General features: G+C 44.8%; 1 protein-coding gene across 2 annotated transcripts in view; it reads left to right on the top strand.

The window, feature by feature from the left end:
* The window catches only part of VIT (vitrin), a 129542-nt gene extending 113176 nt beyond the window's left edge, over positions 1–16366 (top strand). The window contains exons 11-13 of one of the 2 annotated variants that reach the window (XM_055400862.2): positions 7839–8065; positions 10473–10986; positions 14330–16366. In XM_055400862.2, the coding sequence (XP_055256837.1) occupies positions 7839–8065; positions 10473–10986; positions 14330–14508 (920 nt within the window). In that variant the 3' untranslated portion in view covers positions 14509–16366. The remainder of the gene's footprint in view (positions 1–7838; positions 8066–10472; positions 10987–14329) is intronic. The other variant, XM_055400861.2, reaches the window with a different exon arrangement.
* The last annotated feature ends 1170 nt before the right edge of the window (positions 16367–17536 follow it).

Here is a 17536-nt window from a genome sequence, read left to right as displayed (position 1 = left end):
AACAGCTGAGCCTGTGTGCCACAACTATGGAGCCTGTGCCCTAGAGCCCATGCTCTGCATCAAGAGAACCCACTACAATGAGAAGCCCAAGCACCACAACTAGAGAGTAGCCCCCACTTTCCACGACTAGAGAAAAGCCTATGCAGCAACCAAGACTCAGCACAGCCAAATAATAAATAAATAAAATTTAAAAATAAATAAAATCTGTAACTGGCTGCATTCAGGAAGCTTCACAGTGCTCCCTGGGAATCTTTCTCTAATCAGCTCCTGTTACAGAGATAACTGTGCAGAGACATGGTCTTTGTTTCAAGCTGTGTCTCCTGTGATATCTGAGCCTTCCTGGTGGTGATGGGGTGGAGTGGGAGTGGGGCACCAAAATTCCAAGGTCAAATCTAGTCTTCAGTGGGGCAAGTGCAAAAACTCCATTTTATCAGTTCCCCAGAGGTGAGCAGGAATTAGGACTAGTTTCACACTAACCAAGTTCAAAGGTCACTAATGAGCCCATGCAGTATACCAATTTAAAAATGGTAGTCTGACTTTGGGCTTCCCTGGTGGCACAGAGGCAATGAGGGAGACCTAGGTTCGATTCCTGGGTGAGGAAAATCCCCTGGAGAAAGGAATGACTAACCACTCCAGTATTCTTGCCTGGAGCCTGGTGGGCTACAGTCTGACTTTGGGGCACTGGGAGGACTGCCCACTCCTCGGGGACCCTGTCTGGACCATCACAATCCAGAGAAATGGAGATGTGAGCCATGTTGCTTGGGATGGAATGTGCACAGGGAATACAGCTATCTTTGAAGGAGCATCTTCAAAATTACAGTACATCTGATTTATTACTTCCCTCCCCACTTCAATATACATCTGTTTAGACCAGTACATTAGCATATAGCAAATGAAGAGCCTTTGATCTCTGAACAATTCTAAATAACACCATCCAAGTCACTTGGATCCGAGACATCAAATCGGATATTGCCTCATCACAAACATGATAGAGTTGATGTCTGATTTGTTTTCAGTTTAATACTTAGATCAATGAAATTCCAGTAAGGTATCATGAGTAAAACTCTAAAACTTCAGAAGACATCCTATGTCCTTGATGGGATTAGAGAGGTGTCTTAATAAAATCAGTATATGTTTTTTCAGTAGGTAATATGTTCTATATCTGCCCTGTATTGATGGGGGTTTGAGTTTAGAGAACAGAACCCATTCCAGCTGATTTAAGCAGAAAGGGATTTATTTCAGGGTATGAAATGGTTTTGAGAATTACTGAAGAAACATACTCTAGGCTGAGTTTTCAAAGATGGCTTCCAAAGGCTTCCTGCAGATCCAGGACCTCTGAGGAGCCATGCCTCTTTCAAGACCAGAAAATTACTTTCTCGATTCTACCACTGCAGCCTCTTTAGGAATCTGCTTCAGCCAGGAAGCCATGCTGATCGGGAAACTTCTGCTACAGCTGCCAGCTCCAAAAACATGCCTTCCCTGCTCCATTCACAGCCACAAAATACATGCTTTGCACCCTACCTTCTCAACACCAAGGAAGCTGGTCACCAATCATGGGCACCTCTGCTAACTCTACCCTGGAAAAGTCACTCTACAGACATGGCTACAGAAATAGCAGAATCAAAAGTACCACCTCTACCCTATGTTCATCTTCTAAACCTCATGTGCGTATCATTTCATGAGACTAAAACACATCCAGAACTCTAGCTGCAAGGAAATCTCAACAATGCAATTTTCAGATTTCTAGCCTCTGCTTTCAAGACACGCTAGAAGGCTAATGGAACATGTATTGAGTGCAAATTGACTATGGCCTCCAGATTTAAGACTGGGTGAGGTCAAGGTGATCTTCTGAGGGCTCCCTGCGCTTTGTCTACAGGCAGCTGACAGTAAACCAGAGGGGACTGCCGGGTCCCTCGGGCCTTGAAAGAAATCAGCTTTGGCTGTGAATGCAGTTCTCTGAGGTTTCCACGCAGCCAGCTCACATGAGTTCTCCAAGACACTTCTCTAGCAACTGAGTATGTAACCATTTGATCCTTTCATTTGACAGATAAGATTGTACTAGTCAGTGATGCCAGAACCAAAGAAGCCTTGAGTATATCGTTATAACCCTAACGTCTTAAGAAGGTAGCTCTTAACTCTTATTTAGATTGAGGATCCCTTTGAAAGCTATGGCCTTTGTGCCTAAATAAACACTTATAAATACTCCAGCCATCTCATCCTCTGTCGTCTCCTTCTCCTCCTGCCCTCAATCTTTCCTAGCACCAGGATCTTTTCAAATGAGTCAGCTCTTGACATCAGGTGGCCAAAGTATTGGAGTTTCAGCTTCAACATCAGTCCTCCCAGTGAACACCCAGGTCTGATCTCCTTGCAGTCCAAGGGACTCTCAAGAGTCTTCTCCAACACCACAGTTCAAAAGCATCAATTTTTCAGTGCTCAGCTTTCTTTATAGTCCAACTCTTACATCCATACATGACCACTGGAAAAACCATAGCCTTGACTAGATGGAACTTTGTTAATAAAGTAATGTCTCTGCTTTTTAATATGCTGTCTAGGTTGGTCATAACTTTCCTTCCAAGGATTAAGCGTCTTTTAATTTCATGGCTGTAATCACCATCTGCACTGATTTTGGAGCCCAAGAAAATAAAGTCAGCCACTGTTTCCCCATCTATTTGCCATGAAGTGATGGGACGATCTTAGTTTTCTGAAGGGTGAGTCTTAAGCCAACTTTTTCACTCTCCTCTTTCACTTTCATCAAGAGGCTCATTAGTTCTTCACTTTCTGCCATAAAGGTGGGGTCATCTGCATATCTGAGGTTATTGATATTTCTCCTGGCAATCTTGATTCCAGCTTGTGCTTCTTCCAGCCCAGCATTTCTCATGATGTACTCTGCATATAAGTTAAAAAAGCAGGGTGACAATGTATAGCCTTGACGGACTCCTTTTCCTATTTGGAACCAGTCTGTTGTTCCATGTACAGTTCTAACTGTTCCTTCCTGACCTGCATACAGCTTTCTCAAGAGGCAGGTCAGATGGTCTGGTATTCCCATCTCTTTCAGAATTCTCCAGCTTATTATGAACCACACAAAGGCTTTGGCATAGTCAATAAAGCAGAAATAGATGTTTTTCTGGAACTCTCTTGCTTTTTTGATGATCCAGCGGATGTTGGCAATTTGATCTCTGGTTCCTCTGCCTTTCCTAAAACCAGCTTGAACATCTGGAAGTTCTTGGTTCACGTATTGCTGAAGCCTGGCTAGGAAAATTTTGAGCATTACTTTACTAGCATGTGAGATGAGTACAACTGTGCGGTAGTTTGAACATTCTTTGGCATTGCCCTTCTTTGGGATTAGAATGAAAACTGACCTTTTCCAGTCCTGTGGCCACTGCTGAGTTTTCCAAACTTGCTGGCATACTGAGTGCAGCACTTTCACAGCATCATCTTTTAAGATTTGAAAGAGCTCAACTGGAATTCCATCACCTCCACTAGCTTTGTTCATAGTGATGCTTCCTAAGGCCCACTTGACTTCACATTCTTGGATGTCTGGCTCTAGGTGAGTGATCACACCATCGTGGTTATCTGGGTCATGAAGACCATTTTTGTACAGTTCTTCTGTGTATTCTTGCCACCTCTTCTTAATATCTTCTGCTTCTGTTAGGTCCATACCATTTCTGTCTTTTATTGAGCCCATCTTTGCATGAAATGTTCCCTTGGTATCTCTAATTTTCTTGAATAAATCTCTAGTCTTTCCCATTCTACTGTTTTCCTCCATTTCTTTGCACTGATCACTGAGGAAGGCTTTCTTATCTCTCCTTGCTATTCTTTGGAACTCTGCATTCAAACGGATATATCTTTCCTTTTCTCCTTTGCTTTTTGCTTCCCTTCTTTTCACAGCTATTTGTAAGGCTTCTTCAGACAGCCATTTTGTTTTTTTTCATTTCTTTTTCTTGGGGATGGTCTTGATCCTTATCTCCTGTACAATGTCACGAACCTCCCTCCATAGTTCATCAGGCACTCTATCAGATCAAGTCCCTTAAATCTATTTCTCACTTCCACTGTATAATCATATAGGATTTGATTTAGGTCATACCTGAATGCTCTAGTTGTTTTTCCCACTTTCTTCAATTTCAGTCTGAATTTGGCAATAAGGAGTTCATGATCTGAGCCACAGTCAGCTCCCAGTCTTGTTTTTGCTGATAGAGCTTCTCCATTTCTGGCTGCAAAGAATATAATCAATCTGATTTTAGTGTTGGCCATCTGGTGATGTCCATGTATAGAGTCTTCTCCTGTGTTGTTGGAAGAGGGTGTTTGCTATGACCAGGGCGTTCCCTTGGCAAAACTCTATTAGCCTTTGCCCTGCTTCATTCCGTGCTCCAAGGCCAAATTTGCCTGTTACTCCAGGTGTTTCTTGACTTCCTACTTTTGCATTCCATTCCCCTATAATGAAAAGGACATCTGTTTTGGGTGTTAGTTCTAAAAGGTCTTGTAGGTCTTCATAGAACTGTTCAACTTCAGGTTCTTCAGCATTACTGGTTGGGGCATAGGCTTGGATTACTGTGATATTGAATGGTTTGCCTTGGAAACGAACAGAGATCATTCTGTCATTTTTGAGATTGCATCCAAGTACTGCATTTCAGACTCTTGTTGACTATGATGGCTACTCCATTTCTTCTAAGGGATTCCTGCCCACAGTAGTAGATATAATGGTCATGAGTTAAATTCCCCCATTCCAGTCCATCTTAGTTCATTGATTCCTAGAATGTCGACATTCACTCTTGTCATCTCCTGTTTGACCACTTCCAATTTGCCTTGATTCATGGACCTAACATTCCAGGTTCCTATGCAATATTGCTCTTTATAGCACCGGACCTAGCTTCTATCATCAATCACATCCACAACTGGGTATTATTTTTGCTTTGGCTTTATACACAAAATACTGTGTATAAATTCCAGGGATTTGTGGATACTCACCCCCAGTGCCCAAGGGTCCACAGAGGCCAGGTTAAGAGCCCTGCTTTTGGGGTGATCAGTCATCCCAGTTTGCCCAAGGGCATATGGGACTTTCAGTACTAAACCTGGGAAAGTCCCACAAAACTGGTACAGTTTCTCACCCTCCTTGATTCCAAAAATCTCCTGAGGCCCTAGACAAGTGTTAAGTATATGCTTGAGAAAGGCATGCTGGGAAGCTGCGTCATCCCTCACAACTGCTGCTCTCAGTTGAGTCAGCTGTCATCACGGAAACCTAGGCCCAGCAGTCTGGAGTGACCTATCCAGGCCCACACGGCCAGTAGAAAGCACAGCCAGGGTAGAACACATCTCTCAGTGCTTAGTGGTGTGGTGCCTTCCAGGCCAGCCTGTGTCTCTAGTGGAAATGACACAAGATTCCACTGAATCCAGAATACACCCTTCCACACCTGGAGCATCAGACTCACCGCAAGTGCTCAAAGCCCAAGGAGAAGGCTATCCCACACTTTTGGAAACGGCTCAGGAGCTTAATGAGGTCAACTTCAGCACCCAGGCAGAGAATGGACACTATTGTTTCCATGAAAAGCTTTTCTCACCTGCGTGCAGATCTCAAAAACTTTTTATTATTTTTTTTAAATTTTTATTTAATAAATGGTACAAAGCACAATGTCAAAAACATTATTTCACCAAATGAAAAAATACTATAGAATACACAGTTGTAAAAAGCTACATTATTTTACAACTGCCTCAAGCTGCAAAAAGAAAAAATACCCAATACCATACCTACGTTATCCCTTTCTCAAAGTAATGCCATTTATGTTATAAACCATGCACACCCCATCAAAAGACGAGAACTGCTTTTGTTAATTCATATATATATGACTGTATCACTTTGCTATACACCTGAAACAAACACAACACTGTAAATAAAATATAGTACAATATAAAATAAAAATAAGTAACAGACCTTTGGGGCTTTACACCGAGTTAGAGTTCCTATCAGAGGGATAACAGCACCACAGCCGTACTGAATCCTCATGAAGGAGGCACACGAATGACTGGATTACAAGAGTTACAGGAATGAAAGCTGCTCACTTCCCAGAAACTACAGCTCACAGAAAACCAACAAAGGCACGAGATACAGACCATTTACTTATGAATGTGTAAAACTCAAGAAAGTCCACATTATTCCCACAACATGTTGAAAGTGCTTCAGAATTCACACAATACTAATTTTCTTATGGTTCTGGTTAAATTACATATACCAATTTATAACAAATGGTAAAATCTGTAACTGTTCAAAGTTTTAAAAGATTACTTAAGAATAGTTTCTTATATTTCCATGCCACCTCTATAGTTCTGGTTTCTCATTTCTTAATTAGTAAATTCAGTGTGCAGGTTCTATCTCAGGCTAATTTATACACTTCCAGAAGGAACGGCCTCTTAAATCCACAGAGTGTTGAGATGGGGAGCCCCCAACCATGTCAGATTCATTTCACATATGATAATATACATGTTTCAATCCATTCTCCCAAATTATCCCACCCTCGCCCTCTCCCAGAGTCCGAAAGACTGCTTCACACATCCGAGTCTCTGCTGTTGTCTCGTATACAGGGTTATCGTTATCCTCTTGCTATATTCCATATATATGTGTTCATATACTGCATTGGTGTTTTTCTTTCTGGCTTACTTCACTCTGTATAATAGGCTCCAGTTTCTTCCACCTCATTAGAACTAATTCAAATGTATTCTTTTTAATTGCTGAGTAGTACTTCATTCGGAGAAGGCAATGGCAAGCCACTCCAGTACTCTTGCCTGGAAAATCCCATGGATGGAGAAGCCTGGTAGGCTGCAGTCCATGGGGTCACTCAGTCGGACACGACTGAGCGACCTCACTTTCACTTTTCACTTTCACGCATTGGAGAAGGAAATGGCAACCCACTCCAGTGTTCTTGCCTGGAGAATCCCAGGGAAGGGGGAGCCTGGAGGGCTGCTGTCTATGGGATCGCACAGAGTCGGACACGATTGAAGCGACTTAGCAGCAGCAGCAGCAGCAGAACTTTCTTATCCATTCGTCTGCTGATTGAATTTTTAATTTAATTTAATTAATTAATTAATTTTTAAAATTGAAGTATTGTTTATTTACAGTATTGTGTTAGGTTCAGGTGTACAGCAAAGTGATTCTTTTTTTTTTTCAGATTATTTTCCATTACGGGTTATTACAAAATATTGAATATTGTTCCCTGTGTTTTACAGTAAATCTTTTTTTTTTTTATGGTAACTACTATTTTTTTTTTTAATTTGTTTTATAGGAGGCAAATTACCTTACATTAATATATTGGTTGGTCCACTTCACAGTAAATCTTTAGTGTTATCCGTTTTATGTATAGTAATTTGCATCTGTTAATCCAATACTCCTAATTTATTGCCCCCCCCCCATTTCCTCCTTGGTAACCATGTGTTTGTTTTCTATGTGAGTCTGTTTCTATTTTGTATATAAGGTCATTTATATTAATTTTCAGATTCCACATAAGTGTTATCATAGAATATTTGTCTTTCTCTGTCAGACTTACTTCACTTAGTATGGTAATTTCTAAGTCCATCCATGTTGCTGCAAATGGTGTAAAACCTTTTAAAACAAGAGAAAATGAGAAAATGAAGCTCAAAATGAAGCTGGGGAAGGAAATGGCTAGCGCTATAGGTTCCATAATATTGTGAATGTACTTAATACCACTGAACTGTACACCCAAAACTAGTTAACATGATTAAAAAAAGAAAACAAGCCAACAAGGGAAGGAATGAATATTTTTCTGCACCTCTTTATGCTGCTCTGATCTGTTCCATAATCCCTCCAAGCATGAGTTTTATTTTTCTTCCAGGCCGGGCCATCTCCTTTGTGACCAAGAACTTCTTTTCCAAATTTAATGGAAACAGAGGTGGTGCTCCCAACGTGGCCGTGGTGATGGTGGACGGCTGGCCCACGGACAAGGTGGAGGAGGCCTCAAGGTTTGCAAGAGAGTCAGGAATCAACATTTTCTTCATCACCATTGAAGGTGCCTCTGAAAATGAGAAGCAGTACGTGCTGGAGCCCAACTTTGCAAACAAGGTATGTTTGCAAACAAGGTATGCCTTCTATGTAAGGTATGTAAGTGGGAAACCCACCCAATATAAGAATGCCCTAGACTTTGCACAGCTGTAGTGGCCATCCAGGCTGTGTCTCTTGTGTTTTTCAAACGGATGTTAAGCTCGTTTCTAGGCAGGAGGGTCTCCAGTGAGAGACTGGTGAGTCTGGAACCTGGAGTTACCCTCTCAAAGCAACGCCCAACAACCCACCACACACCTGGTGAACTGAGGCCTGGCATCAGCACCTTGGGAGGAGCAGGGTCCCCAAAGCCTCACATCAGAGGCTCCCCTGAGTGCCTCTCATAGCCCCAGGGGACCTCAACTGGGCAGCCCAGCAAGTCTTCACACGAGCACACCCGTGGGCACACATGCGCCACAAGTCAATTAATCTGATAAACAAGAAAAGGAAAGGAACTAAACCACATCAGGGAGCGCAGGCTTTCAAACCAACTGCCCCTGAGTTCTGCGGAGATGCCCAACAGGACATGGAGGCAGAACAGATGGGAATCTAGGCCTATTCCCCCAATGCAGCTCACTTTGTGTATGCTTTATACAGTAGACCCCACATAAACCTTTCTCCAAAGACAGGACCCCGGGTTTAAAAAGGAAAGGAGGAGGACAGGAGGGGGCATGCTCCCCAGTGTTAGCATCCTGTCTCCAGATCCACTGGGGCTCAGCTCCCTGCACAGATCCTGCACTTCATCATTCTCGTCTCCCTTAACCTCTGGGACACAGTGTGGTTCTTACTTCACTTGCTCCCTCCTCTTCTCCGTCTTGTACCCGAAGCGTAGACTTCCTTGGCTCTCTCCTCTGTTCACTAGTTTTACTCCCTCCAGAATCTCTCCCAGGGCCACAGCTTCAGGCTTCACTCACAAGCAGTGACACACTTCTGTGTCTCCCGCCCTGCTTTCTCTGGAGCTCAGTAGCCATCAGTTTCTAGCTGATTAACTAGTCTCCACCCGATGACCTGAAGAACCTTAAATCCTACATCAACATGCCAAGTGCATCATCTTTCCCACTCAAATTCCTTCTTCCTCTGGACTGTGCATTGACCCCACAGCTGTCCCAGACACCCGGAGTCACCCCAGAACAACTTGTCAGTTCCCGTGTCATGTAGCTCACATCTGCCCAGTCTTTCCCATGCCCAGTGCCACCTCCCCAGTTCAAGCGCGTACTGGTACTTTACATCTCTTCTTTCTCCCTTCTGGATCTCCCCAGTTTAGTTTAGATTTCACAGTGCATCTCATGCTTTTTCCCAGTCCCACAGGGTCCTTGCTCCAAATCCTTCTCCATTCACTGTTACTCCTGAGGTCTTCTGGAGGGTGGTCTTAACCCAGCTTCCTAGCTGCAGCCACCTGGTGTCCTGCCCATGCTCTCTCCTGCTTGACTCACTAAGACTGCCTGGTGGGGGTCCCCGCCCCCCATCCATTGGCTAGAATTCAACTCAGCCTCAACACCCATCTCATATGGTGCCTAAGTCATGGAAAGTTTTGTGAACCCCATTAGGTTTTTACAAACCAATTAAAGTACATTTCCCAGGACATTTAAAAGTCATTTCTTTTTTTCAAATAATGTTTTAATTATACACCTTCATCCATAGCCAGCAGGTCTGTGATTCTCTCTGTGACCTCTGGAGAGGTAGTGGCAAGGGAAATGGTCACTTCCAGGAGCACACCAACCAGGTTGCTCAATGTTTACTTGCAGGCACCTTGAGTTTTTTCTGGAACATGCTTGGGCACAAGTAAACATTCATTTGCCTGGAGGCAGGGTTGTCCAGGGGACAGAGCTGGCGTTCTGAGGGCAGAGAGATTTGAGTTGTGACCTCAAGGATGTCAGTTCACAACTGGTCCTCAGTTTGTTCCTTCATGACAAGTGGGTTAGAATTCCAACCTATAAGGTTAAGGTGGGCAGGGGGTGGGTAGTGAAATGATGTTAAGAACATCTAGTTGGGTGCTGGGCACAGGTGTGGAACCCCCTTCTTGCTGGATGCAGGTCTGCTCTCTAACCAGTTCTTAAGCTTCATCTCCTGTGTGCCTTTTGTTTTCCCAGTCAAACAAAAGCTTTCTTTCATCCTCGTGGGTTGGTGCCCACCAATGCCAGCCTTATGGCTAGCTGCCAGTACAAACCAAGGGGCCTGGAGAGGCATAAATATGAAGCTGAAACCAGCAATTCCCCTCTCCCTGTAGATTTGCCTGACTGATGGTTCTCCATGAAAGCAGAGACCTGGCTTGAGGGTGGGGGGATGGGTCAGAGATAACCTGAGGGGCTTCTGCCCTGTGAGCACCTGACTGGGTGAACCGAGATGGACGGAGGCCTTAGGTGGCCGGTCACGGAGATCCATTGGAGAGTGAGACACCTGACCTGGCAGGTGGCCTGCCCCTGTCTTCCAGGCTGTGTGCAGAACCAACGGCTTCTACTCGCTCACCGTGCAGAACTGGTTCAGCCTCCACAAGACCGTGCAGCCCCTGGTGAAGCGGGTCTGTGACACCGACCGACTGGCCTGCAGCAAGACCTGCTTAAACTCGGCCGACATCGGCTTCGTCATCGACGGCTCCAGCAGTGTGGGGACCAGCAACTTCCGCACGGTCCTCCAGTTTGTGGCCAACATCAGCAGGGAGTTTGAGATTTCAGACACGGACACGCGGATCGGGGCCATTCAATACACCTACGAGCAGCGGCTGGAGTTTGGGTTCGATGAGTACAGCACCAAATCTGATGTCCTCAATGCCATCAAGAGGGTGGGATACTGGAGTGGAGGGACCAGCACGGGCGCTGCCATCAACTATGCCCTGGAACTGCTCTTCAAGAAGTCCAAGCCCAACAAGAGGAAGCTAATGATACTCATCACCGACGGGAGGTCCTATGACGACATCCGGATACCGGCCATGCTTGCCCATCACAAGGGTGAGTGAGCTGGTCTTGCTGACCAGTCTGGGGCTGAGCAGATCTCTGGGGCTTGATGGGTTGTCTCTCTGGGCACTGGTTTTGTCTAGTACCTAATAAAATGTTCCCAACCCTAGGGCATTAGGGTGTAGTTCAACACCACAGGGCCCTCTGGGTAGTGAAGAAGGGTCAGGCAAGGACACGAGGGTAGTTTCCACAGCATCAGGCCTGTGGACGCTACCCTTCTTTGCATCCCGCACTCTGAGGCTGCACACACCACCATCTGATGCATTACAGAGAAATTTGACTCCTCACTCTCATCTCCGTTGAAGACCACAAAACTGTGTTAGAAACGTGAAGAAAATGGATGTTTTAAAACAGAAGTATAATAGTATCATATAAGCAACTGCTAACCAGATATTGGAGGTTTGGGGGGAGACCTCAAAGAAATTTTCATTCAAAATATTTAAAGAGATATTTCCATATGAAATTTGGAAGAGGACAACAGAAAGTTTAAAACCATGAAAAATGAGCAAAACATTTTTTTGTAAATGTTCAAAAAATCAGTCATATATAATGCCTTTTGGACAAAATCTATGTATAATCCTTGTTTTGAAAAGTGCCATAAAATACAAGGAAAATACAACCTGGAGAAAACCCCTAGTGACAGTAATACTAGTATTGACAATAAAAGTAAACAGAGTCATCAGTGAACCAAAAACCTGTAGTAAGTACTAGTGAACAAGACTTACCTATTGTGGGGGAAGTTTTCGTGTGCGTGTGCGTGCACTAAGTCTCTGCCTCCATTTAATTTGGGTTTGTTTGCAGGATTTCCCATATTCTTTAAAGCTGCTTTTAATCCTTCCTGCAACAAGGAGGGATATAAAAATAAGCCTTCAGGAACCAATATTTCTGGCTTCTGGAAAAGTAACCAGACACCAGGTTCAGACCATCTTACCAGTGATTTACCCCATAGGGAGCACTCAATGGTGGGATGGCAGGTGGCCCATGTGCCAGCAGTCACAAGCCCCTTGGGCTCCTGTCAGCAGGGTGAAGATGGTTTATGGTTCAGAAGCAAACTGCTCAAAGTTCCAAAGTGAGTGGGCAGAGCCAGGTGGGGCAACTCTTGATGACAAGCCCAAGATCGTCCATCCCCAGCTTGTGTTCAGCTTCTCTTATTCATTTTTCTCAATGCCTCTCCTTGAGCCTCACCCAGAGGGTATCCTTGACCCACTGGTCAGGAGAAAGTGAAGACCTAGGATGATGTCCCAGGCACTGTGAGGGCTATCATGTTCTGGGTATCTTTAAACAAGGACCAACAGATGCAAGTGACATGAAAGCCATGAGCACTGCGGTGTCCCTGGGGGTGTCCAAGCCAAGGCTGGGACACCGTCTATCAGAACTGCCAGTAGAAAGTTCTCTACAGTAAGGTTGGATTGCAGGATGTGAAAAGCTAAATCTCTAATATTGGTCTTGTTGTCTTTACCTGGGCCGGGGGGTGGGAGAGGGCAGCCCTTCCATCTTTGAAAAGAAACGAGATCTTAGTGGGTCTAAGCCCTGTTCTGCAGTTAAACTCTTCCTGTGACCACTTGGCAGCATTTTTAAAGCACAACCCTGACTTTTGCCAATGTAGATAATGTTCAGAGAAAAGACAGTGGAAAGGTGAGAAAAGGACCTAGCATCTTAATGAGCCACAATAGGAGAACAGCTTAGCCCAGAAGCACCAATGGTGTGGACGGCGCTCCCATCAGCAGGAAAGGGAACCCGGAAGATGCTAGAGAAAGCTATGGCCCTGCGGGTGGCGGGGGAATGGAGCCTGGGCAAAAGCCCCCCCCCCGCCAGGATCTGCCCGACATCTCACGGCCATCTTGTTTATCTCACCCTGGTCAGCCTGGAGGGTGCATGGGAATAGGTCAGCACCTGCCCACCAGTTGCCCCAGACAAGAACCACACTCTGGGCAGTCTGCTGCCCCACTAAGGACAGATGCCTGCTCTCTGAATTCCTCTTCTCTCTGAGGCATCTCAGTCTAGGGTTACAGCCCAAACCCTTTAATCCTACTATATTCATTCCCCTTTGTATCTAGATAAGCTCCAGTCCCTCCCTTCCTAAAGGGGCAAATAATTCCCTTTGACCCCATGTTCTGGCTCCAGTTACCACCTGCCTCCTCTTCACAGCCACAGGCCTATTGCCCCATATCTTCATTTCTCTTTCGACCTCAACTCACAGCAATTCACTTGGTTCCTTTGGCTTTGACTCCCTGGACACTTCTCCCTCCAAGCACCGGCATCTTGTTTACAATGAATACCTTTTCCCTTTCATCTCCAATGATCCCCCTGCAGCAGTCAGCGCTGTTCCTTATCTGGAAACACTTACTTTTCTGTGGGGCAGATGCTGGGTCACCAGCTCTCCAGGTCCTTGTGCAAGTTTTCCTGCTCCAGAAATCCTTGCGGTTGGAGCCTATAGCTTATAAAGTCACCCTCAAGCCAAAAGTGATTCAGCTCCACTGGTTTTGTTTTTGGCCAAGGTTTGCAGCAAAGAGAGGGCTTATCCACAAGGCATACAGGAGAACTAGTCACAAGTCTACCTCCCCAAAGGCAAGGGGCTCAGGGCTTTACAGGATGGCAAACAAAGGAGTGGGGCATCTGAGTTGTAGGAAGAAGATATGGAATTGTTCTGCTCAGGCGTAACTAAGCTACAGGCCTCTGCACATGTTCTAACGGCCACTAAGTGGGCATTCACGCATGCCAGGTTGGGGGGTCAGTGGTCCTATCCAGTCTTAACCAGCTCAGCTGAACTAGACACAGCTGAGTCTCAGCTCAGCTGACTCCAAGTTTCTGGAGAATAACTCAGGCAAACATCTTATTGTTGAGGCTACGAGCCACTTGCAGGACATGCAAGTCTTAAAACAATCTTGATTAGTGAAGGCAGGTAGATTTGACTACCCATCATTTCACTTACATTTAAAAGATCTTGAACTGGTTTTTGAGGCAGTTAAGACTCAGTTTTGCGTGACTTTACACACAGAGCAGGTGTGTGCCATGGGGTATAATCTGCAGGGCACCCAAGTTTTGCTCGTCCCAGATATCATGCCCCCGCTGCTCCTCATGAAATTCTTATCATGGATTGACTCCATTTTTCTGTTTTGTTGTTTTTTTCTCCAAACGATGGTAAACCCCTATGAGAGAACAACTGTATCAATTTCGCTGCTGCTGAATGCAGCACATGTTCATGCTTTGGGCACATTTCTGATTTTGGATTTGGTTGCGTTCAAGCACAATGGCCAACAGAGTGGCAGGAAGGCCAAGGTGGATGTCCGCACTTTTCCTTGGGGACATTCACTTCATCCACCCTTTGTCCCTACAGGCGTGATCACCTATGCCATAGGCGTGGCGTGGGCTGCCCAGGATGAGCTGGATGTCATCGCCACTCACCCTGCCAGGGACCACGCCTTCTTCGTGGACGAGTTTGACAACCTCTACAAAGTCGTCCCCAAGGTCATTCAGAACATCTGCACAGAGTTCAACTCACAGCCTCGGAACTGAGTTCAGAGCAGGCTGAGCACCAGCAAAAGCTGCTCTCCCGACTGGCTCTGGGATGACCCCCAACACTTTACGGGGCACACGTGGGACAGCCAGGAAGGCAGGGCTTGCAAACCACATCTTGTTATTTTTCCTTGCCAGGGTGGTTTTTCATACTTGGAGTTAGAAAGATGATCATTAATTTGTAGGATAAACCAAAAAGATACCTTGCTTTGGGAATGCTGGGGATTTTACACTTTCAGAATTGTTTTTAAAATAAATATTGAAAACAGAACAAAGCACTTACAACAGGCTTACCTAGAGCTTTTGTAAGATTTTTAACATCTTTATCTCCAGGCAGAAATCTGTTAACTCTCCACAAGTTTCATTTTTGTCAAGACAATATAGGAGTTGGTTAATTAAATGTTTGAAAAGATTTCATGCAATCACTCTGTGTTCCTGAGAGTGGTCACAGAGCTGTGGCAGGGCCACCCTCTATTCATGCCCCAGAGCACCTGCTGTGCTCCCTCTCCTGGCTCAAGGTGACAGCACACGCACATGGGTGCAGGGACAACGTGGCAGCAGCACGGCTGCTCCTGGTTTACCTCTGTCTTCTCTGTTATGGGAATCACTGTGTTCCTGCAGTATATGGAGTAGTTGGGGAATGGCCCTAGAGGACCACACTGACCTGGCTTCTTTTTTTCCCCATATTCTTTTTTTTATTGGAGTATAATTGCTTTACAATGATGTGTTGGTTTCTGCTGTACAACAAAGTGAATCTGCTATATGTACACATAAATCCCTTCCATCTTGAGCCTCCCACCCTTCCAGCGACCTGGCTTTAGAAGCAGTGCATCAGGCTGGTACAGCCGCTCTCAGCCCAAGCTGTTTGTTAGAGTTTTAGAGTAAAATGCTCATTCCCAGGTCCCATCCCAATCTATGAAAGCTGAGTCTTTGGGACGAAAGCCGGATCATCGGCAGGTCTGACGAGCTCTGTGATGATACTGATGATGTGCTGCCAGGATGGAGAACTACGAGCTGCCTCGGAGGGTCAGTGATAGAGCTGTTACCTGGGAGAGTCCCCGTTTATATGCCTGCTGTTCTGGGTCCCATTTAGATTAACATCCGTCTTGGATATTTCATTTGTTAACTAGATACTACTATTAATAGTTCCATTCAAATAAGCTGACCTGGGTTTGATTGAACCCCACTTTTTACTTCCAAGACTTATTCATTAGGATATGAAATTACATACGCGATAGGGAGCATTCGGAAGCATTCTAAATAGCTATACTCTACTTGACAAGTTATATTCTGTAAAAATGTATTTTGGAGAATGGTACTTTGAATATAGGCCAAAAGATAGTACCTATATTAATACTTGGGTTTAAATATTTATGTAAGAAATTTTGAATCAAAATAGTATACATTTAGAATTTGTGTAGAATTTACCAATTTCTCAATACCTGAGGGGTTATCGGCAATTAAAAATGTTGTGGTCTACCAAGGTGTCAATGATTTCAAATTTATTAACCATAAATTTTACTTCAAAGGCAATTGCAAACAGATTTGTTCAAAAACTTCAAAATATGACAACTGGCTTCAAAAAGGAAATTCTTCATTAAGATACCAGTGACAGATTTATCTAGGAAACTAATTACAAGACATAAATACTAGGGGCAATTATTCTGCCTATTATTTTGAATGTGCAGGTAATTGATATAAAGTTTTTTTCAATGTTGCTTCAATGTACACAAGTTAATTTTTTAAAAGAAGTGTCTTATTTTGGAAAACAGCTTTGGAATGTAATTATTTTACAGAGGCTTTGATATGAAAACCAATTTGTCATCAATAAGTAAATATTTCCAAAAATGATATAACTTAATTATTTTGGTGTTCTCTTTCATTTACTGTACCAGTTTGGAAAATAAGTTATATGGTCACCCTAGCTATAGGTATCATAATTCTGAAGATAAATGAAACCTCTTCAGACATGTCCATTGTCGATATGTCGTCACAAACTTGAGTAAATGCTGTGTGGACCACCAGAAGTGAGGTTGTTGAGGCCCTCAGAGGCCACAGGGTTGTTAGAATTGCCCATGTGGATGTTCAAGTCTCGAGAGATGGTGACGGTGTCAGGGTGGAGAGAGAAGCAGTGAGCCAAGCTCATGTGTGCCCAGGGAGGACAGAGGAGCCCAGGAGGTTGGGAGAGGACCACAGTGACAAGGCAGGAGGGCCAGGGCCAGATCAAGGGGGCTGGGAGCAGACCTGTCCTGACTCCAGGCCTGAGACATGAGGGGTGAGACAGCACAAGCAGCCTTGTCTCAGGAGGTGGAGGAAGAGAACCAGACTTCAGGTAAGAGCAGGCAAGAAGGGCTGGGGGCTTCTTGGCAGCCAAGAGGAGTGGGGAGGCTGTGGTGTGGTTGGGGCTGGGTCAGGTCTGGGTTTGCACAGATCAGGTGGAGACAAGCGTCCTGGTAGTGATGGATGTCATGGGAGACTTGCATTTAAAAGCCTCTTTACTCAACCTAAACTGTGCCCGACCCCACCGGGCCAGCACTGAAATCTTAACACCAGAAACAGAACTTTGGAGACAATCTACATCAAACCCTTCAATGACATAAAAAAAAACAAAGAAGGAAACCTAGGCCTTAAGAGGACTGTGCAGATATAAAAGGACTTCTCTTGTCTTCCAAATTCCTGATTCACTTGACTGCCTTCTCAGGGCTCAAAACCCCACCCCCTCCCCCATGCCCATCCCACAAACACACTTGCTTCTGCACACTTGGGGCCTCTGGTCCAGCCTTTGTGGAGCGCTCTGGGTCCTGCAGACACGAGCCAATCTCCTAAGTCAACTCATTCATTCTGAGGTCTCAGCAGAGAACTTCTTCTGTGCCCTTTCTCCTCCAAATCAACTAAAACAAGTGGAAGTGTCCAGCCAGCCTCTCTGAATGTAGTGATACCTAAACTCCACTCAACTGGCCCACCTCTTGGGAGTTAAGGGTCTTTGAGGTTTCTTGATCATACGTTTTGCAACAAGGCTCTGCTAAAA

The sequence above is a fragment of the Moschus berezovskii genome, chromosome 11, assembly GCF_049115385.1.
Source record: "Moschus berezovskii isolate FMDL1 chromosome 11, NW_MosBer_1.0, whole genome shotgun sequence".
NCBI classification, from domain to species: Eukaryota; Metazoa; Chordata; class Mammalia; order Artiodactyla; family Moschidae; genus Moschus; species Moschus berezovskii.
The sequence above is the reverse complement of the archived record's forward strand: the minus strand, read 5'-3'. Positions and strand labels throughout refer to the sequence as shown.